Source organism: Hesperophylax consimilis, chromosome 29 (assembly GCF_061612785.1).
Source record: "Hesperophylax consimilis isolate HC1 chromosome 29, BYU_Hcon_1.0, whole genome shotgun sequence".
NCBI classification, from domain to species: Eukaryota; Metazoa; Arthropoda; class Insecta; order Trichoptera; family Limnephilidae; genus Hesperophylax; species Hesperophylax consimilis.
In genome coordinates, this window is record NC_142864.1 from 2,429,697 (window position 1) to 2,454,375 (window position 24,679).

At 33.2% G+C, this 24,679-nt stretch overlaps 1 protein-coding gene across 1 annotated transcript; it reads right to left on the bottom strand.

Moving 5' to 3' along the window:
* Positions 1-21,966: 21,966 nt before the first annotated feature.
* LOC149409769 (myb/SANT-like DNA-binding domain-containing protein 3) lies at positions 21,967-24,370 on the bottom strand. The gene is made up of 6 exons (XM_089649117.1): positions 24,361-24,370; positions 24,062-24,287; positions 23,826-23,964; positions 23,498-23,569; positions 23,199-23,309; positions 21,967-23,106 (listed from the first exon to the last, which is right to left on the bottom strand). The coding sequence occupies exons 2-6, from the start codon at positions 24,209-24,211 to the stop codon at positions 22,886-22,888; spliced, it is 693 nt and encodes a 230-aa protein (XP_089505243.1). The 5' UTR covers positions 24,212-24,287; positions 24,361-24,370; the 3' UTR covers positions 21,967-22,885.
* Between the last annotated feature and the right edge of the window lie 309 nt (positions 24,371-24,679).

The window sequence follows — 24,679 nt, forward strand, 5'->3', positions numbered from 1 at the left end:
AAAATTTACTTTCGTTCTACGGAATTTAACCGCCGGATTTATAGTCGAGGTTCGTAACCACTCAACCACAGAGGTCGTCCAGTAATGATAGCCAACCTCCAATAATAGTAGAGGGCTTCAGATAAAGAAGAAGAACCATCATCTACGTGAATATTTTCACTTTTATAGTTTAGTTTTTTTTCTTCACATTTTGGATTTATCAGTCTTGATAGTTGTCCCAAAAATCAAATCCATTTTAATGCTCATAACGTCCGCAAATCCTATGTGAAATCATTAATCGGTAAGATACAAAAGCATAATTTTAAAGTGATAATTCCCGCCTTTATTAACACCGCACTCAAAAATCTATTTCCTTAAAATCATCAAACAACATAATAAAATTCTATAAAACATTACAAATTATAAAATGGACGGTACAGGAAAGGGCGATGAAACCCTTTGAATTTTTAAAATATTGTTATTCGGTAGTAAAAACAACATTAACAGGTCTTTTTCTCACATCTTCTCATGGCATTCCCTTACCCCATCGTTCCCATAATAATTAGGGAATAGGACCCGAGACCACCCGGATGATTATTTGATCGAAGAAACCCTTTTTAAATGTATCATTTTCGTTTTTGGTGTTTTATTCTAGGGATACGATGTACCTATACGATTGTTGTGTTGACGTGTGTTTTGTTTGTAAATGTGGTTTCTGAGTGACATTACGTTTGTTGTAGACAGCTGTTTTACCGACCAAAAAACTGTTAACAATTTAATTGTGCTGTCGGTTGTTTTAGAATTTATTCTTCAGAAACACTTAAATTGTCGAAATAATATGTTCACTATTTGTTTTAAAGATATAGCATGATTTTACCGTCGTATAAATGGGTATGTCTGTTTTCGTATTGTGTTTTTTTAACTAGTAACCTTGCTTCAAGTAACTTGTACAATTAGTGAGACAAATAGCAGTGTTACAGTGTACCCACACTATGTTACTATTAAGTACCCATCCTGAATATTACTTTAAAATTACTCACTAAATCTCTACAAGAAGTACCACACTTAAGTGTTTCAAACTGGAAACAGTACACCACAAATTGATGCAGATCACACATATTAATAGGTCACAATTATGTCAATATTTACTTCTCCAAATACTCGTTTATTGCAAAAAGATACTCATTAGTTTTCTAAGAAGGAGGAAGCGCAATACGGCATAATAACCCGTCTTCTCAATCTCAAATTATATATTGTTATTTTTGTTGATTCACCATCTTGCCGAAAAAATACGTGCCCTAGCCGGAAATGGGTGAGCGGATAACTCAATAAAATGACAATTCAACACCCCTATAAAAAGTGTTTTAAAGTTATGAAAGTGATGAAACAAAAACTAGGTTAAATAGGTTACATGTGTAATTAATTAACCTACTTTTTTCATCACTTTTAATGACATTATATCACTTTTTAAAGGTGTATTAAATTGTCATTTTGAGGAGTTATCACGAACTGCCGGCCTCTGTGTTTCCTCCCTCCTACAACATGGGACTCTTCAAGACCCATGTTCACTCCTTCCTCTCCACAAAAAGACCCCCCACACAGCATCCCCAAAGATGGCATAGGCCCTGAAGGAAATTATTTTCTTCAGGGCCTCCTGTGTGGAGTTAGTATAAAAAAAATATAAAAAAAAAACCCCGGAACTCATCTCAAAAGTGCAAAAAAGCTAATCTTTCAAAATAATAGCCTGTGTTCGAGTTTTGCATAAAAACATGTTAATTACTTTTTCCCACACAAACGGCAATCGACACTATTAAATCTTCCATTCTGGAATCAACTTTATTTTTATCTTCGCCCACTGCGTATTGAAATTACAAATTTCTGTTGTGACATAATACCAAACTCCCCTTCTTCTGTTCATCTGTTATCTCGGACTTATTTTATCTTCATTTTTCGCTTCACTGCTTCATTCTGTACCTTTAGATTATAGACCCAAACCTTTACCAATTCATTTCCTAATCATTAAACCTTAATATCAAAAACATATGAACCTGTTTTTACGATAGAATGTTTTATTATTTATTTTTCAAGCCATATCTCATTTGACAAGATTATTCAAGCATCTATAATAATAAAAGCTTAATGATCTCAAATAAGAATCGATCTTCGACGTGCATACACTCATACAACATAGATTAATATAAAATTTTGAAAATACCATATTATAGATAGAGCTATATCATGCCCACATATCAATCAATTGAAGTTAAAAGTACTGCTGATTTGTCATGATTCATGAAGAAGTCTTTGGTATTAAATTGCATCGTTTATTATGTTTTCAATTCGGCTTCTTGTTCCTTAATACTAAAACTGGGCTGTTCGCATTGATTTAACGTTTTGAAAATTGGTATTTACAAGATTGCGTGATGTTAGAGGGTTCAAATTTGTTGAACAAACCGTCTAAAGCGAAAATATTACAACCCAAATTTGCACCAGAGTGCAAACACAATTTTAAATATTTCAGGTTCAGGTTCAGGTTTCCTTAAAATATGAGTTCTGATATTATTAATTACGAGACGAATGTACCACCCCAGCAAGTAGCACTCCTGTCCCGGTGCGACCGGTATACCAGGGGGCACTGATTTGTAAGGGCTTGGAATACGTACTATGAGGACAGGAAAAATGTTGATGTTCAACCGACGGATATTTATTGTACATGGCGACTTAATAAGCCAATATTGGAATTTAGGATGGACAGGTTTTTGGTTCTTCTTGGCTCTTCATTGCTCGCCTTGACTCCTCGCATCTTCTGCCCCCTCTCCCCGTGCTTCCTCTTGTCTCTTGACTTCTCTTGACTTCTCTTGCTTCTTCTTGTCTTTCTTGCTCCTTCTGGCTTTCTCTTGTTCCTTCGTGCTTCTTCTTGACTTAACTTCTTGCGTCATCCTGCCCTCTCTTGGTCTTTCTTGGCTCCTCTTGCTTTTTTGCCCATTTCTTGCTCCTCTTTACTCTTCTTGCATCCTTTCGATTCTCCTAGCCTCTCCATGATTCTTCCCAATTCCCCTCAGATCTTGGTGCCTCTTTTTGACTCCTCTAGTGTTTCATTGCAACTTTTTTCGTTGAACGGATCTGAATAGCCATGTAGGTACCCTTTTCCCAACCTTACTCTCCCCCATCTCTTTCCCTTCTCCACCACCTTTATCCTCACAACAAATCCCACTGATAGTCCGGAGCAGTTGGGACTAGTAAGGTATTTACATAACAAATCATTGGGCTCTTATTTATTAGAATCGGGCTTTGATGTCATCTAGCGAAACATCTATCAATGCCACCAATAAATACACATTTGATAAGTACGTACCAACAGTGGCAGCTCCCTATAGAGTTAAAACACTTTACACGATAGTAATTGTGTCGCCCGTATGCAGCATCTATCACCAATATATAACGCCATCTGAATTCGCTTTCTCACAATTAAATATTTATTAGGAATTATACATTGTTATCGATTTGAAGTTTGACACTATTATTTTGATTTATTGACCCTTATAAAAGGAACTCCAGTATAAAACGATATATTATGGCTTAAAATATATACAGGGTTTTCCAATAAGAGGTGTTATTTTTATATTTAAAAAAAAGCCATCTCTTAATAAAAATGATCGAATGTTTATTTCATTATAAAGAGGAAGGTATGCCGTTAGTAGTGAAAAATAACATCAGTCAAATGACCACCACGACCACGCCTACAGGACCATACTCTTTTCATGAAATTTTCCATAACCAAATCGCAAAGGGCTGCCTTATGTCCTGGATAGCCTCACGAATTCCATCTTTGAGGTCTTGAATCGACGCTGGGCTGTTGGCGTAGACCTTCTCCTTCACGTGGCCCCAAAGGAAGAAGTCGCAAGGTGTTAAATCACAAGATCTCGGTGGCCAATTGTGATCACCTCTTCGAGAGATAACACGGTCCGGAAACTTTTCCCGTAAAAGATAATTGGTTTCGTTGCTTGTGTGGCACGTAGCGCCGTCTTGTTGAAAGTAAACGTTGTCCAGATCAATACCATCCAATTCCGGCCATAAAAAATCATTAATTCCTTAATTAATATTCAAAATAACACCTCTTATTAGAAAACCCTTTACATTCATACAGAACAGTAATCGCTGGGTTCTGTGTGCGCGAAGTTTAAATAAACGGCGTTATTGCTTTGCTGGGGTTACGCGTGGGTTGGGTCTATTTTTAAGTGAAGCTAGACTTGTTTATCTACCTCCCCTGGCATAAAAAGATAGTACAGTAAATATAATTATAATACTGAAATACCGGCCCTAAGAGAATTAACATATAACACGGTCTCACACGGAGGATTATGAGTATTGCTGATTTCTTAAAAAATTCTTATAATTATTGGTAATCAGGTTAAAACCGGGACTGCCTGCCGCTTCTTGGTAAACTTTTAGTAAATTCGTAATAATAATGGAACACGTGCTCTTGCACCTTTGTTTGTCTTTTATTTATTTTATTTATTTATTTAACGCCCAGAGGGCTTTTACATGGTTGGTAGTATAATTTTAATTTGACAAATACTTTCAAACATAAAAAATAAGAATAAAATTACATTTGATAAAAGCTATGTAACAAGTTATACAAACACAAGAAACAAAAACAGAAAATTACAGCTATTTGTTGGTTTACATGATGTATTTAGGAGTATTGTTGAAATAAATGTTTTAAATGATCCACAAAACTTGCCAAGTTGGTATTGAATATGTCAACATCACCCAAGTAATGATTTCCCATGGTGTGAAGTCGTTGTATCGGAGAGTGGGCAATGTAGTTACGCTTATGTGTGCTGCTGTAGAATATTGTATTTTGTCGTGTTGTTATTGTGGGTGTATGTATGTTTATAAGTTGCAGGAGTTCACAACAGTCGAATTTAGAGTTAAGTATTTTGAATAAGAACGTTAAATCGTTTATTTTACGTCTATCTTCTAATGTATGTATTTTTAGAGTATTTAATAAGAAATTGTATTTTAAGTCTTCGACAGGGATATTTAATTTAAAATTTATAAAACGATCTGATAATATACTATGTACTAAACGTCTATGTACTATACTATGTACTACTAATATACTATGTACTAAACGTCTTGATAATATACTATGACGAAATGCGCAAATGTGTATTTGGATTTTTATGAACATGTGTTCCGGCATCGTGACAAAACATTGGTATTTTACTAAAACGTTTATCAGGATCATTCGCTAATGGCCTGCAATCTCGTTTTTAACCGGATTACGAATGATGTGAAATGATTCTTAAGGCCCCGTAGTAAGCGTTCAAAGATGGTTTGAAAGGGAGATATGTAAATACGAATGTTAGAGGGAGCGCGCTAATATTAAAAAAACGATAATAATTAAGTGGAAATGGTGAACATATTTAATAAAACACCACAATGCTTTAGTTTCATTTAAAGATACACTGTGATTTTTTTAATGCCTATAAAATATTAAATAACAGAACAAAACATGTTTGTAATAATTTTCGGAGCTTACTTTGTGATTTTTTGATGATCGAGGGATTGATGAGGGATAAAAAATGTATAGATTATTATCTTTAAAAAAAACATGCATTAACTTAAAAACTTAACAAGTTAAAGAAAACATTGTTATAAATCGGTAGTAATTGGGAATGCGGGGGCTTAATAAGTATACAATATGCAAAATACACACGTAATACTCATACCCTTAAATTAAATTTATCATTCCTGAGAGAAAGTCCAGTTATATCCAATTATGTCCTAAATCCTGTATCTAAATTTCGCTAATAAACAATTAGTTAATGTTAATTAAGTGTTAATCTCAAGTGACCTACCAGGTAAGTATTGTACTGTATATTATATCAATATATTTTATTTTATTTTATTTATTAATCTTAAGTTAGCTCACATCTTCGTGTGTGCTAATAGTTTTATAAACATATAAACATGTACATTGTTTGGCAAACATAATCTTTCTTTAAATATTTCAATAAAGTCACAAAAAAGAAACATTAATAATTGAGATAGACATATTTTCTTAATTCATTTTTGAACTTATTAATATTTTCTATCACAGCAATTTCCTTCGGGATTTTGTTATAGAGTTGAACGGCCTGGTACCTACATCAGAGATTTTTGGGTGCTTGTTTTTTTCTTGTTGGCAATCTAATTTGCTTAGAATTTCTCGTCCCGTGTCCGTGTATTTCGTTATTGTAATTTATTTTTCTTTTCAGTTCCTTAGACAATATATAGTTAGTAATAAAATAGTATAAATGTATTAAATACTTGTACAGCGTCCTTGATGTGATTTTGCACAAAAACGGCGCTATAAAAATCATCCAAATATTATTATTATCTGCCCTTATGATGGATACTGTAACGCTGTCCTCTTTGACTTTCTTGATATAATGGCATACAGGGCTCCGTGCCAAACCAAAACCTCCTAGATCACAAGGCCGGGACACTCTATACAAGTTAGGAGGCTAATTTGATTCAGCGTCCCGGCCTTGTGATCTACGAGGTTTTGGCCAAACGGCCTCTTTCTCTTTCATAATGATTTTGCATTAATCGGTTGTTGGAAATGATGTAATTTAGATTTTGTTAAAAATTATTTGCAAAAATTTTGGGATTTTAGACTTTTTGTAAGATTGTAACGCTGTCCGAAACGTTAGCTAAATAAGGAGAAAGCCCAGAACGGCATAATAAACCAAAAAATAATCAAAACCAAACTTTTAGCCGTTAAAATCTCAAATCATAAGGTTATTTATTTGTTGTCATTGTCAATATAGGCCACTGTGCGTAGTTTCTCTTCGGGCCTGTGCTCCATCTATAGTCGGTCCGGTTTTAAACATGTATTGGAAATAGATAACAGGACGATAATAATTATAAGTTTTTTTCAAAGGTGTTTTTTTCGGGCCAAGTATTTGCGCCCATGGCACTTAGAAACGGAATAAGATTGTTTTTTTTTGGCTTCAATGTATGATGATCTTTATAATGTGGCGGGTGGGCCAGTGCAGTACATTTTATTTTCAGAATTACAGTCAATTTTATGATTTTAAGTTCGTATTATATTAATGTTAACGGACTCACCGAAAATAGTATTTTTTATTTCGTTTTGAATAATTACAAAATAATAACAATAAAACAAGAAACACTGTAAATTTTTATGTGATGACTAGTATCGGCTATATATATGTAACATGTTGAATATTATGTATAAGAATATGATAAGAATTCAGGCCTCGTTAAGGAGAAGCTTAGAGAAGATTTTTGATCTTTATAACGAATTGGTGTACATTATGAATTCAAAAAAATATGCTTTAGATGTATTGAAGGTTTTCCTATCATTTCACTTCAGTAGAATACAAATAAAATAATAAATTACTCAATAAAAAATATTAATGTAAACTACTAAAACAAATATTTGTTCACTATAAATGTATGAACGCGTAAAGGAAACAACTTTAAAAAATACAGTATTATAGCTAAGATTATTTGTGAGAGTTTCACTTGATTAACTTTTTTGCATTCTTATAAAATTATTTACAAAATAAATAAAAACCAGTGTTGTGTTTGAAATCGAACGTTTCTAGACTCAGTTTGTCAAGCGATTTTAATGCCTATTACCTACAATATAAGTTATACCAAGAATATACACATTTTTAACAGATGTAATTTTGTTGGGTCATCCAATATGCATTATACAATTTCAGGAGTAAATAATATATTTACTTGGCACACAAGATCTATCGGTAAGCAGTGTATATATTATATTTAATCACTGTATACGTTATTAATTACGTTTCTTATCAAGCCAACTGCGCAGTGTAAATGCGGAAGTCACCCATCTCACGACGCGCATGTAAATTACTCATGATTATAATTACAAACTATCTTTTGTGTTTCTCAGAAGTATGGCGGCTTAGTGGGGCGATGATCTTATGTTTGTGAAATGCAACGTCATGATAGATTGCCGTAGGGTTATGCCATAGACATTACAAAATAGTAGACTTGCCCTAACGTAAAATTTGGGTTGGAGGCAAATCACGTGACCGTCGCTTTGGCACCAGGAGGGTTCGCGAATTTTTTGAATAAACCACGACATCAGTTGTACGTTGACCGCCAAAGAGCAAACATTGAAATATCCAGACGCAGAAAAGTAAGGTAACGGTTTGCAGCGCAGTCCATTGTGGGCCTATTCTGCGCATAGTCTGTATGTTCGTTTTTAAACGAACCGTCTACAAATCTGGTTGCGTAGCGACGCAAAAATGAGTTAGGTCGATGTGAGTAAATTATATCATTTATAACACATTTGTAAAAGTGTCTAACTAAATAGTGTAGCAAAATATTCGATAGAAACAAGGCCCAACTTTTATTTACCCGATTTGAGATTTGCAGCCATTGTAAAAAGGACTACCTATTCATAAACACCCTGTGGTACTGGTAAGTTTTTTAGATTCTCACGGCCAAAAGCATTTTTGTTGTTCAGAATTCGCCACAAGATGTCGCCACTTCCGTTGGCATTTCGCACTTGGACGGGCCCAGGCCACAAATAAATAAGCACAAACTCGACAGCTAAAATTTACACATCTTCGGATCTACCGGATCTGCCCTGATGATGGACACTGCAACGCTGTCCGAAACGAAACGTCGGCTAAAGGAGTTAGCGCAACACGGCATAACACCCCAAAAACAAACAACAACAAAAAAACCCTGTGGTACTCCTAATTTATTTTCCATTGGTTTTGAAAATTGATTGTTAATTTTTGTTACCTGTATTCGGTCTTTCAAATACTCTTTTATTAATTTAGTGGCTACAATTGAGAAACCAATTTCTTTAAGCTTTCTTATCAATATTTCTCGATCTATAGTTTCGAATGCTCTTTGAAAATCCAAGAATATTGCTAAGATAAATTTATTACTATTCATTCCTTCTTTCCATTCTTCAACGATTGCATTTAACGCTGTTTCACAACAATTATTAGATCTGAAACCCTATTGTTCTTAGTTATGCCTATGGGTTATGCGGATGAAGTGAACCTTTTTTCAATCTACTAATAATGAAAAGAATGAAACGAATAGTTTATTGATCAAAAAACTTAACCTGTAAACATCACAACGATTTTGTGAAATCATTTATTATGTCACACCTCAATATTCATCTAATCTCATTCCCACTAGTTTCTCTTATCGCGCAGTCAGCATATTATTCAAAACAAACGTCCAAAAAAGGTCCAATTTTGTGTTCAGTGCGTTATTTTGAAGCATCAATTGTTGGTCATTCAAAATAATATTCTACAACTTGCATATCGTATTTAATTTGAGTTTGCCGGAATTCGAACCCGTACTTTGTGATGCATGAACGAATGCTTCCCTGTTATTATGGGATATACGCGGCACTTATTTGATGCACTCACCTGACAGGTATTTATGCATGCATGAGCTAACAAGGTTATGTTTTGAATTTAAATGATCCGGACATTTTGGGTGTTTTAAATAATGCTGTCTATTTAAAAGCTTTACGTAAAATTTGCATTTTTGTTTTAAATCGTACGTGCAAGAATTTCCCAGATTTGTTCGACTTTTTCAAAATAGTTTCATCGTATACATTTTTTATGTCCCTTTTTGCGTTCTTTTTAATTAATTAACTAACCATCACGTCGTTTCGCCGCAGGGGAGGCAGAGAGGACGGACCACCAAACAACTCGGTCTTGGCACATAGGTACTCCTGTTAAGGCGTATTTCAAATTAAAATTAAACATATTTACCTTTAGAGAATCTGATTTGGTCGGACTTGGTCGTGCCATGTCTTTCTCAGGCGTCCCCGACTTCTGCTACCACTCTTTTTAATTCATCATCATCATCATCACTTTTGGCTCTATAACCCCGGGTGGGTCTTGCTTGGCCTCCTCAAGAGTCTTCCTCCACTCATCTCGGTCCCGCGCCAGCTCTCTCCAGTTTCGAAGCTCCAAGGCAGACAAATCTTTGAGGACGTTGTCGCTCCGTCTTATCGTTGTCTCTCCACATGACCTAGCCACCGAAGTCTTCCCAGTTTTATGAACTTTGTGACGTTTAGCTCCTTAAACAGAGTATAGAGCTCATTGTCATTCTTTTTAATTACATCTATTTCATTTTCGATTTTGTTTACGTGAACGAATGTAAATCTTGCATGTGCAAATAACCCAAACTTCCCGATGTTAGATCGAGTTGATAGACAGATAGACTCGTTGTCGATTAAAATGCATTCTATCAACTTTTGATGGATCACGCATACACACGTGGACATATCACATTATTTGGCATAATATCTCTGTTGACTCCATCCCCTGGGGAGAAAGGTTCGATGCTCACTTAAACCAAAAATAAATATATCTATCTATTAGTAAAAATAGATGTTTTAAAGTATAAAACAATTTTTTTACCCGGTTTTTTTTTGTAAATTGCTTTTCTGCAGTACTACATTATACAAGCCCATGATGATTTTCTTGTATTCATCGAACTTCAGATAAACCTCTCTCCATTTATCTGCTTTACATGTTCAAACATTTTAAAAACAACACTTTTGATTTTCTCATTCATAGCTGTATAATATGGTTTTACAAAACATGCATCTCAAGGATGTTATTTATAATGTTTCTGTCTTTTTCGTACATTCTCTCCTAGTTCCAGCTTCACTGCTACAGTGATATGCAATAACAGAGCAACTAAATTGCTTAACGATTCTGCATTGTCCGTCGACATTTTCAACTTCACTTGCAAAAATTCAGCAACTATCTCTTAACGCATGTTACAAAATAGTAAAACTCCCCGTATTACCTTTTTATACTTACATATTCATCAAAATTAACTTTAACATACCTTTGAGACGCACACGACAAACAGTGCTATTCCACACGCTTAATTATAAAACAAATGCAGCATCTAATTCGCCCATTAACAGAGCTCTTCACACTCTATAAATAATATTTGTCTTAATTCTAACATTGATATTTTTTAGATTCACTGCCCAAATTCAAACGTGGCATCATGTCAATAATTTAAACTGTTCAATGCGCATAGACACAGACACACATACATTACACACGTCACACACACACCTATATACTACACACGTCACCTGGTAAATTAAGGAATAAATATACCACTTAGCAGAGATTACAAGTAATATATAATAAAATAATTAAATTGTAATATTCTCCGTAATATATTGGTGTACAACCTTTTAATCAGAGCACGAAGAAATAAACATTGTATTTGTCATTTTGAGCAAAACCGAATAAAAAAAAACAAAAAAATGAGTCATTTATTAATTCAATAAAAGTGGTGTATATTACAGTGTGTGTCTTTTCATTTAATAAATAAATATTAGGGCTGATATCAGCAATCCATTGTGGACTACTAGCGTCGCTTCTTTTGATAATTCCATATCACTCTGTCCCGCCTCTTGCGAACATACTGTCCAAATACAAAAAAATATATCCTTAAACGTTCACAATGTTTTTTTACTTGCATAAAATTTATTATTATTTTCAATTATTGTACAGATGATGGCCGGTTATGATTAACCCAATTAAGCCATATTACCTCCGGTTACGATTAATCTAAATAATTGAGTTATTCATGATGCATGTATATACGAATCATACTGCGGACAGGCCAACCCCTAATTATGCCATTTACAACCAACTTAAGCCCCGCATACCCAGTTTCTACCAATTTATAACAAGTTTCTCGTTAACTCTTTAAGTTTATAAGTTCCAAAAAATATATATGTTATTTTTTAAGATAATATCTATCCATTTGTTATGCCGAAACGTTAATTCTATAAAATTGAATCGATAAAAAAAATCGCAAAGTAAGCTCTGAAAATTATTAAAAACATGTTTTGTTCTGTTATTTAATATGTTATAGGCATTAAAAAAATTACACTGAATCTTTACAAGCAACTGAAGCATTTATTGAGAGAGATTTGCACTATTTCAAATGAATCGTGTTTTATTATCGTTTTTTTAATATTAGCGCGCTCTCTCTAACATTCGTATTTCCATATCTCACTTTCAAACGTTCTTTGAACGCTTACTACCGGGCCTTAAGAGGAAACTACAAGCCAAAAATGTGTATATTCTTATTATACCGTAAATTGAAGGTAATAGGCAAAAATCGCTGGACAAACGGAGTCTAGAAACGTTCGATTTCTAGCACAATACTGTATTTTTTTAAAGTTGTTTCTTTTACGCGTTCATACATTTCAATTGAAAAAATATATTTTTTAATAGTTTACATTTATATTTTTTATTGAGTAATTTTTTATTTATTTGTATTCTACTCAAGCGAAACGATAGGAAAACCTTAAATTTATCTAAAGCATATTTTTTGGTATTCAAAATGTACACCAATTCGTTATAAAGATTAATCAAAATAGTGATTTAGCATTAAGCTTCGCCTTAAACGTTTTGTACAAACAACAAAACATGCAAAATTTGCACAATAATTATCAACTCTTTTTCAGTAGGTTTTTTGTTCACTTATAATATATCTACGTTAATAAAACCCACCTACATAAATTCCCACCTCCTGAGTCACTAGCAATCACAATTTATTGTTTGTTTTTTTTTGTATTTAAATATTCTATGCACACTTTACATTGAAGGTATCCAATTTTTGTGCATTATTTTTATTTGAATTAACAATCACTCATTGAGGTAGTTTAAAGTGGAGGCCTCTAATAATTATATATTATAGAATGGTAATTGAACTCTGACGAGATATTTTAATTACTATTTTTCCGTAAGAACCTATTTTTAAATACATCTTGTTTTTTAATTTCACTTTTCTTTTCATGAATGAATACTTATCATGGAAGTGCAAATTAACCCGCTTTACGATATCCGATCGAGCTGAAACTAGGCAGATTGACTCGTTTTTGATGACAGTGCATTCTATCAACTTTTGATGGCAACCACGCGGTACATATAAGCATTTCGGTGAAATTGGATGACGCTATATAAATCATCCGAATATTATTATTTTTTTATTACAGCTGTTAATTAATAAGCAATAATTATCGGTATTATCCAATCGGGATTTGGCTCGTTTGGTAGAGTTTTCGACTCCAGTTCTTGGGTTAGGTTATGTTAGTTAATTTTTTTATTGGACAATTTGTATAGAGCCGCTTTTGTGAGATATCACCTCAGGGACGCTTTACAGTTGATGCAGGTATTACAAAAATAAAGTGCAGTTAAGTTAAGTAAGATAAAGTACAGGAACAGGTGACACGAAGATAGAAGATGGAGACTCTGCAGCAAGAATCCTAGGTTGTGAAGAAACTGGACCAGCTGCTGCATCGAGTGAGTCCACCGCGTCCACCAACAGTGCCAGCACGAGGTTCGTCATAAGTTTCGTTAGGTTAGGTAAGGTTGGGTGGATTTAGGTTATGTTACGTTAGGTTAGGTTAGCTTAGCTTAACTTGCTTAGGTTAGCTTAGCTTAGGTTAGCTCAGCTTGCTTAGGTTAGGTTAGCTTAGTTAGCTTAGCTTACTTAGCTTAGGTTAGGTTAGGTTAGGTTAGGTAGGTTAGGAGTTGACATTATTTGCTGATTAATTGTTCTATTTGCTGACCATAAATGGCTGCTCAACTGAGTATATTTGCCGGCAGAAAACATTTTCGATCTGAACAAAACCTTAATATTACGTTTTCATAATATTTTTATTTAAGCGATATTATGTATCGTTAATTTTTCCGTTCTCTTTCTCGCGTTCTTCTCAATATACAATCAACGTTGCCTTGACAACCGCATCGAATCGGATAATAGCTTTTTGGAAATATTATTTTGTCCTCATCCTTGAAGTTGTAAAAATACAGTCATTTTAGAAAGTCACCACTTTAGTGCTTTTATTCATCATTTGGTCATGAATAAATGAATAAATAACAATAAAACAAAGTTGAATTTTGACGTTGAGATTAACAATGAATTTTAAAGGCGAAACAGGAAAATTCATTCAATGTATTTGTTGAGGATAGACCGCCTCACAACTCTGTTCAGACCTACACTTGCGTTGTTAATATCCATTCATTCTCTTCTGTTATTTTGACTCTTGATAGTATTTGATTCTCTTGATCGTGCCATGTCTTCTTCGGTCGTTCCCGAACCGTTCCTAACATTCACTCCCAGGTCATATATTCTGTCTTTTCTCTGTCCACCCGTTCTTATTCGTCCACACACCCAAATTATCAAAATAAAATAATTGATTGATTATAAAAACCTTGATGTATTTCAGTGAGTCATGGAACTGGCATAGGTAGAATGAAAGCAAACTGAATGCTGTGCAATTGATATCCCTGAGGCGTATGTGTAGTAAAACCATGTTTGATCTGAGATTAGGAAAATAAATCATTTTTCTCTGTCCATGTGTCATCTTATGGGATGCTGTATGAAGGGGTATTTTTGTATTTTAAGGAAATGAAGGAAAGGAAGTTGTGGAAAGGAAAAGTATGAGGAGTGGATAGAAATCTGTGGGTCAGTGTATCCAAGAGTGACGGACGTATAAATCCATCCCTCTAACTGCTAATAATAATTCTAAAATTTGCTGAAATTATCCATAAATAATCGATAAATAATCGATTAATATTCGATTAATAAACGATAAATATGTCCATATAATAAATTATCGATATAATTATCGATTATTAAACGACTATTAATCGATTATTTATCGATTATTTCTCGATTATTTATCGATTATTAATTGATTATTTATCGATTATTAATCGATTATTTAATAATCTATAATTTATCGATATATTTATTGATCGACTGTGCTATAATTCCCAGGGCGTTACTTGGGCCCTTTATATAAGTCATTCCGTATCCTCGCTATGTGCGACTTTCCTTGAGCAAATATAATCGGGCTAAATCGGTCGCTTTAGCCCTGGTAAGCGGCAGAATAGTTACCTCTTCAGACACCGAGGCGCTAGCAGTAAAAAATGTTAAATATGACGTTTACGTACTCCAATCTTACCGAAATATATGTAATATATAATCAATCAAAAAATCCTCAATGCATGTAACAAATAATTTCAATGAATAAAGAAACTTAAAAGAATCCTAAATGGACAAATAGTCTAGTAAGGCATTATAGAGGAATTTTTCAACGACAGCACAGTGTTTTCAGCGGTGCGTTTGTATCCGGAAACTGAAAACTGTTTTTGAAATGTGATGAAATACGCCTTCAAATTTTATTATTAGAAATAAACATACGTTTTTGAAAATGTGAAAATTTTTAATGCAAACATTAAAAAAATAAAAATGATTCACGTTTTTTTAAAATTAAAATTACTTATATCGAAAAAATTTATAAAATCACACCTATTTTATTAGATGAATGTATTATAACCGTTAATGTCGTTATTTCATATAAAACATCTAATAAAAAAATTCAAATTCTCTCTTTAACCTTTGGTTTCATAAAGGTGCACATTTTAATTCTACTATGGTTAACTTCTAGATTTGAATATAAAGTGTGGTGTTTTCTCTTTCTAACACCGTTTGGTTCACATTTCTCACCACAACAATAAATGAGATTCCCAATAGCGAACAAAATAGTCTGTAGGGTTAAATAAAATTTTAAAAATAAACTATTACGATAATAAATACAATACCATTGAAATGAAATAAAATTATGCGTACGTTGATTTATGTCACCGTCAATTAAAAATGTCTAATAGCATTTTTATTATTATCACGCCCTGTCGCACGGTATGTCATTACCGGTAAAAAATGCTCCCCGCAGTGTTAGGCAGTGAACAACGCAGCCGCATAGAAACGAGTTTTTAAACGTCTTCGTCTTCCTTTCCGCGTTTCGAACAATGATGTAATTTCACACGTTAATTCCGAAGTGGACCTCATGCTGCGACCTCAAATAATTAAAATATTATACGACGACATATTTAGCTTGTGTGATCATCGAAAATAAAAATAAAATAGTCCGCTGTGACGTAGTGGTTTGCGCGCTTGACTTTCGTGTGATGTTGCAAGTTCGATTCTATCTTTATTCCTTTTCCTCTTCTAAATACATTCCCACCCCCCAGCCTCACAATATAACCCAATTCGGGATGTCATAGTCCCACCAGCTCCGAGTAGTAGGTACTATTGTGCCGTATTAACTTAAAATATAAAATAAAGAAGAACACAAGAAATGCCATGTGGACGTGTTTCGTGATAATAATAATAATAATAACATGGCATTTATATAGCGCATTTTGGTGTAATTTCACTTCAAGTGCGCTTTACTATGACAAACTTAAAAACGGTAATTCAGTATTAGTGGTCATGTTCTTAAAATTATTCCTACAGTGTGTCTTACCCAATACAGATCTAATATTATAACTCTAAATACACTGTTTATACAAAGTGATGACAAAACTTAGAATAACAATAACAGCAGGACTGGACAAAACAAGAATATTAAAACTAAAAACATAATATAAAACAGGAGGCAGTTTGTGCTCAGAAATGATAACCTTCTGAGCAGACATTTTAAAACCAAATATTTGCCCAATCAATACAAAATTATGTCTTGAATGAATTCAAATGGGATGGAGATCTACGATGCCAGGCGAGTGTAAGTGAGACAGAACTATGGGCTATTGGGCCAAATGAAACATTGTTTTCATTCTTATTTTAATGGAAGGCTTTTCTAGTATTCTTCTTTATTCTATGACTTAAATCATACAAATATTATAACTTTAGTCGTCTATTTAAAATATTATATAAAAATATGGAATGTATTGCACTGCATTACCCCTGCATACATTCTGGAAGAAATTCTTATTATTATTCTTATAAATAGGCGCTATACAAATCATTCAAATATTATTATTATTCCGGTCGGTGGCTGAGTTGACATCGCGTTTGGGTCCCACTCAGACGTAGCGTGTTCAATTCCTCAGTTGGCTAAGTCCTCCATCACAACACAAGCAACATTTTCCGCTTGGTGTGGTGCTAGTAGGAGATTTTCAAATATTTTCAGGTAATTTGTAACCAGGGAATGTTTGTCATTCTTTAAAAAAAAAAAGAATCAAATTAGCAATATTTTTCAGCTTTCTCTGTCTAATTTATTTTATGTCAACCACTAGAAAAAATTCTAATTCATTATTTCTATTCTTTGCAGGTTAGTACAACATTACATTTCACCAAACTGTCAACGACCGCCAGCCAATATTGATAAAATTGTAAGTTTCACACCCACATTATCAGTTTATATTTACGTCTAAATCTCTAATATGTTAAATTCTTAAGTTTTTAAAGTTAAAAATAAGTTGACCTCTCCTAACCACAAGCGTCAGCTTTTTAGAGTATAAAATATGCTTTAAAATGTTATATTTTGTAAAAAAATAAAAATAAATATCGCCAAAAGATTTTGAGATACAGATATAATAACAAATATTACTGTATTCCATTTTAACGGTTATGATCTGAGACTCATATAAATCCATAATTGACAAATTTAAGAGATGGCTCATAATTAGTGTAATGGTGTAATGCACCATCCACTGTGTTAATTCTGCGCTTCCCAGGTGGCCTTCGTCCACTGCAACTTCAGAAACCAAACACTTTCGCATTAAACGCTAATTTAGTAAGTTTTTAATTAACCTCGCATGACCCCGCCAATGATTTGGCCCGTGACTAATAATATATTGCCGTATCATTAACTCCTCGCTGACCGCCCCGCTTCAATTACTGCCATTATATGGAAATAAATTATGTAATGTCGTCAGACCGGTTTCACGAGTGTCGTCTGCGTGGTTTTGGTTTTGCGACCAATGAAAAAGTATATCTCTAAATGAAGTTGAACAGCGAAAAGAATAATTTACACCGGCAGACAGTTGTTATCTTATGACATAGTTTAGATTAAAAAAATTCCTTACCTTAGTATATATATATATATATGTGCACAATATAATACAAAATTTTATAGCATTGAAATTTTTGTACGATCGATTATTAATATGAGAGTATGGAATGTATCGGGAGCATCTCCTATCCTCTTCCTATTTTCCTCTTCCTCTCCCCTTCCTTTAACACCAAATTAATTTTAAGATATTAAAACTTAATTTCCAATGAACTTCAACATAAGAAACTTCTGTGGCTTGACTTCTGTTAACTTGTATATTTATTTCTATCATTGTATATTATATAAAAGCTGTTTATTTCTTACAAAATAAATAAATAAATATTGAATTATTTGGCGGTTAAAAAATCTGACTTAGCACAGTGGTTCCGTGCACCTGTCCGGCAGTCAGAAGGTACAGGTTCAATTCCTGTCAGCGGCATTAATTTTGTGCTTTGCATAAAAACCTTGTCCTGTAAACATAAGTTTACCTTTAATAAAAAATAATAAAAACTTTTTAGGCTGTCATAACCCTTAAAATAAATATACTTACCCGAGAGTAGCATTCTTGTATTGCATATAATATTTGTTAATCACTTATTTCTTATTGAATTTACCCTGTCTCATACCGAGGGACGAATCACGTTTAGGAAGATAAATTCTAATCAAATCCTTGTACTGTTTGATTCTAATCGTATTTAATTCTTATCAAATATATTATTTAAATGAATACCAGAATTAATAATACCATTTCCAATTCCTCTGCGTGCGAACTGCATCTAAATTTCTCTAATAAACAATAAACAGTGTTAATCTCAAGTGACCTCCCAGGTAAGTATGATCTTGTATGTTATCTCTGCCTTTAGAGAATATAAATAAATAATAATAGATGTACATTCTAACGCAGCTTCACGTTCATTGGTCAGATACATTGTGAATATAGTTTTGTATTAGTGATCGACGAACCGGTGGATGCAATCTGTTAGCCATAAGTTTTTCTAGTCTGTAGTTAGTAATAAAATAGAGCATTAAAGAAATATATTATATATTTATACAACGCCCGGTGATTTGTCACAAAAACGACGCTAAACAAATCATCCAAATATTATGATTATAGTTTGCCTCGCTGCTCTGAATTCTTTGTAATCCTATTAAAAATGCGACTGCAGGCCTATAACGAGTACATTGAAATAGTTTTTTTTATTTTATTTTTTATTTTTTTAAATTTAATATTTGTATGTTTTTTACAATAAATATACAATTATACATATTATACAGTGTTATCAAGGTAAATAATAATAGCTTTTCCTCACCATAAAGAGACGAGGCTCTTGTGTTTGGTGAGTGAATCCTAGCTCAATTATATGGAATCATGTAAGTAAGTAAATAATATATTTGCAAAACCAAAGGGATAAGTAAGAAATAGGCAAGATTTATCAATAATACAGTTTCAAGATTTGAAGGAAATAATAATAAGAGTAAGATATGGACTTTTATAGTAGTTTTAGGTAATTTTTTAATTTTATTTTAAATTCCTGAATATCTTCAATATTTTTTAAATATAATGGAAGGATGTTAAAATATGTTATACCTAGATAGAGATAGGTATTTTGTGTGTGCTTTGTATTAAGTTTTGGGATTTTGATAGTTTTTTGATATCTTGCTGATGAATTGAATTGTAAGTTATTTAACTGTATTTCTTTATAAATTTGTAGAATTGAATATTTTTTATATATATTGTCTATTGTGGGTACATTGAATATTGAAAAGAGAATCTCAGTAGAAAATTTGGATGGTTTTTTTAATATTTCTTTAATTATCAATCTTTGAACTATTTTAAGTGGATTTAATATATTGTTATAAGTTCCTCCTCAGCCAATAATACCATATTGTAATATAGATTGTACAATTGCATAGTACACTCTTTTAGGTTTTCTAGTCTAAGAATATTTCTAAGTCTTATAAATATATAAATACATTTTCTAATTCTTTTGAAAAGTTCACAAATTTGTTTTTTCCCTTTAAAATGTTGATCTATATATATACCAAGATATTTAATTTCAGAAGTTAGACTAAGTATAGAACATTCTTGATTGCAATTAGTTCTGTTACATTTAAGTTGATGTATTATAATTTTTAATTCTGGTATTGATTTAAATTTGTTGATAGAGAATGGGATACATTTTGTTTTTTCAGTATTTAATGAGAGGAGGTTTTTATCGAACCAATTTTTCAGTGTATTAATATCAGTATTTGCTAAGTTATTAACATTATTCCAATCAGTGCCTTCAATTATTATGACAGTGTCATCAGCATAAGATATTATTTTTCCATTTAATCTTTGATTGAATATGTCATTTACATAAATGATAAACAGTAACAGTTCCTTACAAAGTATCAGTCAAAAGCGAATATTTTACGGGACAGCGGAACACGTGTTTATACAAGTATCAGTAAAAAGCGTATATTTTACGGGACAGCGGAACACGTGTTTATACAAGTATCAGTAAAAAGCGTATATTTTACGGGACAGCGGAACACGTGTTTATACAAGTATCAGTAAAAAGCGTATATTTTACGGGACAGCGGAACACGTGTTTATACAAGTATCAGTCAAAAGCGAATATTTTACGGGGACAGCGGAACACGTATTTATACAAGTATCAGTCAAACGCGAATATTATACGGGGACAGCGGAACACGTGTTTATTCAAGTATCAGTCAAAAGCGAATATTTTACGAGGACAGCGGAACATGTGTTTATACAAATACTGATATTATCACATTCCATCATGATATGTATTAGGAAAAGAACACGTGTTTTTGATAAATTCTAAGGGTGGGTTTTTTCATTTACCGAGAATGCTAAATGCAATGCTAATTGTAAAAGTAAACAGTAAAAGTCATAGAAATGAGTTTTTTCATTTGACATTTACCGTTTACTTTTACCTACAATCTTACAGCTAGGCAACCGTGCTGTAAATGCTAATTGTAAAGTAAAAAATGGCTGCCATTGCCGAAGTGACAGTTCAAGAGTTTAGAGGTTATTTTTTGTTGTAGCTATTTGGCGGTATTTGCTATTATATATTACCAATATTACTTAACAAAATGTTTGCAACAAGTGACAGTTCTTCAAGTTCTGATGATGAAGTTGTAATGAATATGACGCGACGTGTTAAGCGACATAATATACGTCGGAACATGTATCTAATGGAAGATCATGATTTTATTTGCCGATTTCGTGTCAATAAGGAAACTGCTCGACTTTTAACTACATTAATCGCAGATATGATATGTACTCCCACCGATATGTAAGTAATGGTTAATAAAATGAAATTACAAACATTTTTACAACAATTTATTCAAATTACATCACGTAAATAGAATGATAATGACTTTCTTTCTCTCCTTAGGAATAATGCTGTCAAACCATCTGAACAGCTGTTACTGGCTTTGCGGTTTTATGCAACTGGTTCAATGCAAAGAGTACTTGGGGACATTGCAAATGTACACAAAAGTACAGTATGTAAAATAATTTTCAATGTGTCAAAGGCGATAGCGTCACTCAATAAAAACTTTATATCAATGCCCAGAAGTGACGCTGAAATGTTAGAGAATAACAGAAAGTTTCATAGATTGGCCAAATTCCCAAATGTTATAGGAGCCATCGATTGTACCCATGTACCAATAACATCTCCAGGTAAATAAGCTTTTCGTGTTTTTATTTAACTGTAATAAGTAAGATTAAGAAAGGGCCCTCAGATGGTTTGGGCATGCAGAGCGAATGAATGAAGAAAGAAGGAAAAGAAAGGAAAGGAGAACATATGACGCAAATGTGAATGGTGAAAGAAGTCTGGAATGCCCGAGGAAGACGTGGCACGATCAAGTGAATCAGATACTTAAGTCGGGCCATGTCAGGAGTCAGAAAAATAGATGAGTATGTATGAATGTAAATGAGACAAAACAGTAATATTTGGTTTTCGCATATATTTATGCAATTGGAATATACTACAATATTTTATAATTTCAGGTGGAAATACTGCAGAGTTATACAGAAATCGTAAAGGTTATTTCTCATACAATGTCCAAACAATTTGTAATGCTGATCTACTAATTTTGGATATTGTATGTAGATGGCCAGGAGCTAGCCATGACAGCACCATTTTTAATGGTAGCAACATTAAAGGCAGGTTGGAGAATGGAGATTTTGGAAGCAACGTAATTTTGGGAGATGGGGGTTATGGCGTGCAGCGCTACCTTTTAACACCTCTTAGGAATCCAATTACACCAGGGTAGGAACTATACAATAGATGCCATATTCGCACCAGAAATCCAGTAGAGCGTTCGTATGGTGTCTGGAAGAGACGTTTTCCCTGCATTGCGACCAAATTAAGATTAAATCAAAACAGAATCGAAAGTGTCATACTTGCCACCGCAGTTTTACACAATATTTGTTTAAAAAAGAACATTCCTGAGGTAGATCCGGAAATGTATGTTGAGCTCGACAGATATGATCCGAATGGATAACAATGAAGGCGGTGGCAGCGGTGCGCCGACCACCTCTGGAAGCAATGCTAGGGAAGCACTCATTCATTCCTATTTTGACCACTAAGTATTTATTCCTTGTATCCTTCATATTTATGAACATAGATAACCACTTTCTTACAGTACTCCATTAAGTGACCCTTTGCAGGTTTTCATTGACATAAATTCATTAGAAATTAGAAGGATCCAACTCAATACATAGAAGTATGAATGTGGCGGAAGCAGAGGAGGTTTATATACATATATTAAATATATATATTTTTTTTGGTTGGCTGTCAGAGACGCAATGTGAAAACCATTGTACCTCGCACTTGTAACTCACGTGCAGTGTGTACTGTGCACATTATATGGAATAAGAAATAAGAAAACGAGGAATTGAAATGATGCACTCTTTTAAAAATATGATTTATGTATTATTTATTATTTAATTAAAAATTAAATTCACTTAATTGTTTTTGTAATATAAGTATTTCTAAACTTTTTTTGTAGTTCAAAGTTTTCCATCTCAACAGCATGTTTTTCTTCTTTTCTTTCATTATCCCGCTTCATCATATTTATTTCCATTTGTAATTTCTCTCCCTTCAATTCTATTAAATTAGTAGTGCTGACAGAAAGATTTGTCTGTTTTGGGGAATTTTTTGTATGAAACCTTTTGCGAATGTCTGGAAAAAGATAATAAACACACTTTTTTATTTATTGGATTCATAAATTAATTTATACACAAATTTTTATTGATAAAAATGTTTCCACTTACTTCTCAAGGGAGTTTCTGCTGGGAAATTATTCTGGTTTTCAATATTTATAAGGTCAACATCTACCACTGATGACTGCTGACATGGAAGTATATCCATTCCAGGATTTTCTTCTGAAATCAAAAAATAGCTATGTACTTAAACTTCTGCTTAAAGAAATGATGACAGTTGTTGGGAGCAAGTCTTTAACGGGCGGTTGCTTTGCAGGTTGAGATTGAAGTTTGTAAATTACATGTTTATCTGCCTGGCCGCAAGGATCTCAAGCATCTATACAACATTATAAAATTAGAGAATTTCTTACCTGAACCCATGAGCTGCTGTACAATTTGTAGTTTGTCAGCGCTTAATTTAGAACTGTTTGTGTTTGATGTAGCTGAAAAGATGAATTATATTTATATAAATACCAAATCTGCTTGTTTTTTTTTTAGACATCACCTTTGTTAAAAGTTTAACTTGTTATTATATAAAAATAACTGTAAACTGCATGAAAAATATGATGAAATAATGAGACAACAGTATTCATCACCACACCCCGCGGCAAGAGATAATCCACATTACTGCATCTACACACCACATCACATGATATACATTTATTTCCTTAGGAATATGACGTGTCTATGAGAACTTACAATCTCCATCGTATGTTGAGGAAATCCCCACAATGGATTCCTTTATAATGCCCGAAATCCACTCAGAAGTTTCCGACATTGGCGGAATGGGAGGCCCACCACCTGTTTTTTGCTGTGACTGTTTTTGCTTTCCAGCTTCCTAAAATATACAAAACACACATTTTTTTCAATTATAAACAAGTGAAATTATCACGAATAGATGAGAGATAACATCAAATGAGTAGTGATTGTAATACCTTTCTAGCAACACGCTTTATATATTCCCACTTATATTTTAGCTGCTTCGTTGTCCGGAGCACATTTGTCGATGCATTGAACTCACTTGTCAAAGAGCTCCAGGCTTTTTCCCTGTCACGTGAGCCCAATGCATCAGATCTCTTGCACATAATTATGGCTCCATATTTTTGTAGCAAATCTTTTAAGATGTCGATTTCCCTCGCCGAAAAATTGTTTCCACGTTCGCTGCAAACATGTATACATTGGTTATATATTGAAAAATAACTATTAATATTAATTTAATTTAATTTTTACTTACTTTTCGACGATAAAACTCATTATTATTTAAATAACAATATTTACACCAGAAGATACAATCATAAACAACGCAATACGCATAGAATTCATAGAATGTTTGACATTTAATGTGTGAGTTGCCACATGAAAAAAATATATGAACAGCTCCCAAAACAAAAGTTTGGGAATTAGATTAGTTATCATGCTGTCATCCCTATTTACCTTTACTTTAGCAGTTGGCGTCGTGAAAAAACTCATTTTTCCTTAAATGTCAAATGTATTGCGAAAGTAACTGTAAACTGCACTGCTAAAAGTAAAGGTAAATGAAAAAACCCACCCTA

Excerpts from the sequence above, each read along its gene's own strand:
- LOC149409769 (XM_089649117.1), bottom strand. The coding sequence starts at position 24,211 with ATGTGCAAGAGATCTGATGCATTGGGCTCACGTGACAGGGAAAAAGCC. Across the intron at positions 23,965-24,061 it reads TAAAGCGTGTTGCTAGAAAG|GAAGCTGGAAAGCAAAAACA; the intron begins GTATTACAATCA and ends TGTATATTTTAG. Across the intron at positions 23,310-23,497 it reads ACAGCAGCTCATGGGTTCAG|AAGAAAATCCTGGAATGGAT; the intron begins GTAAGAAATTCT and ends TTTTGATTTCAG.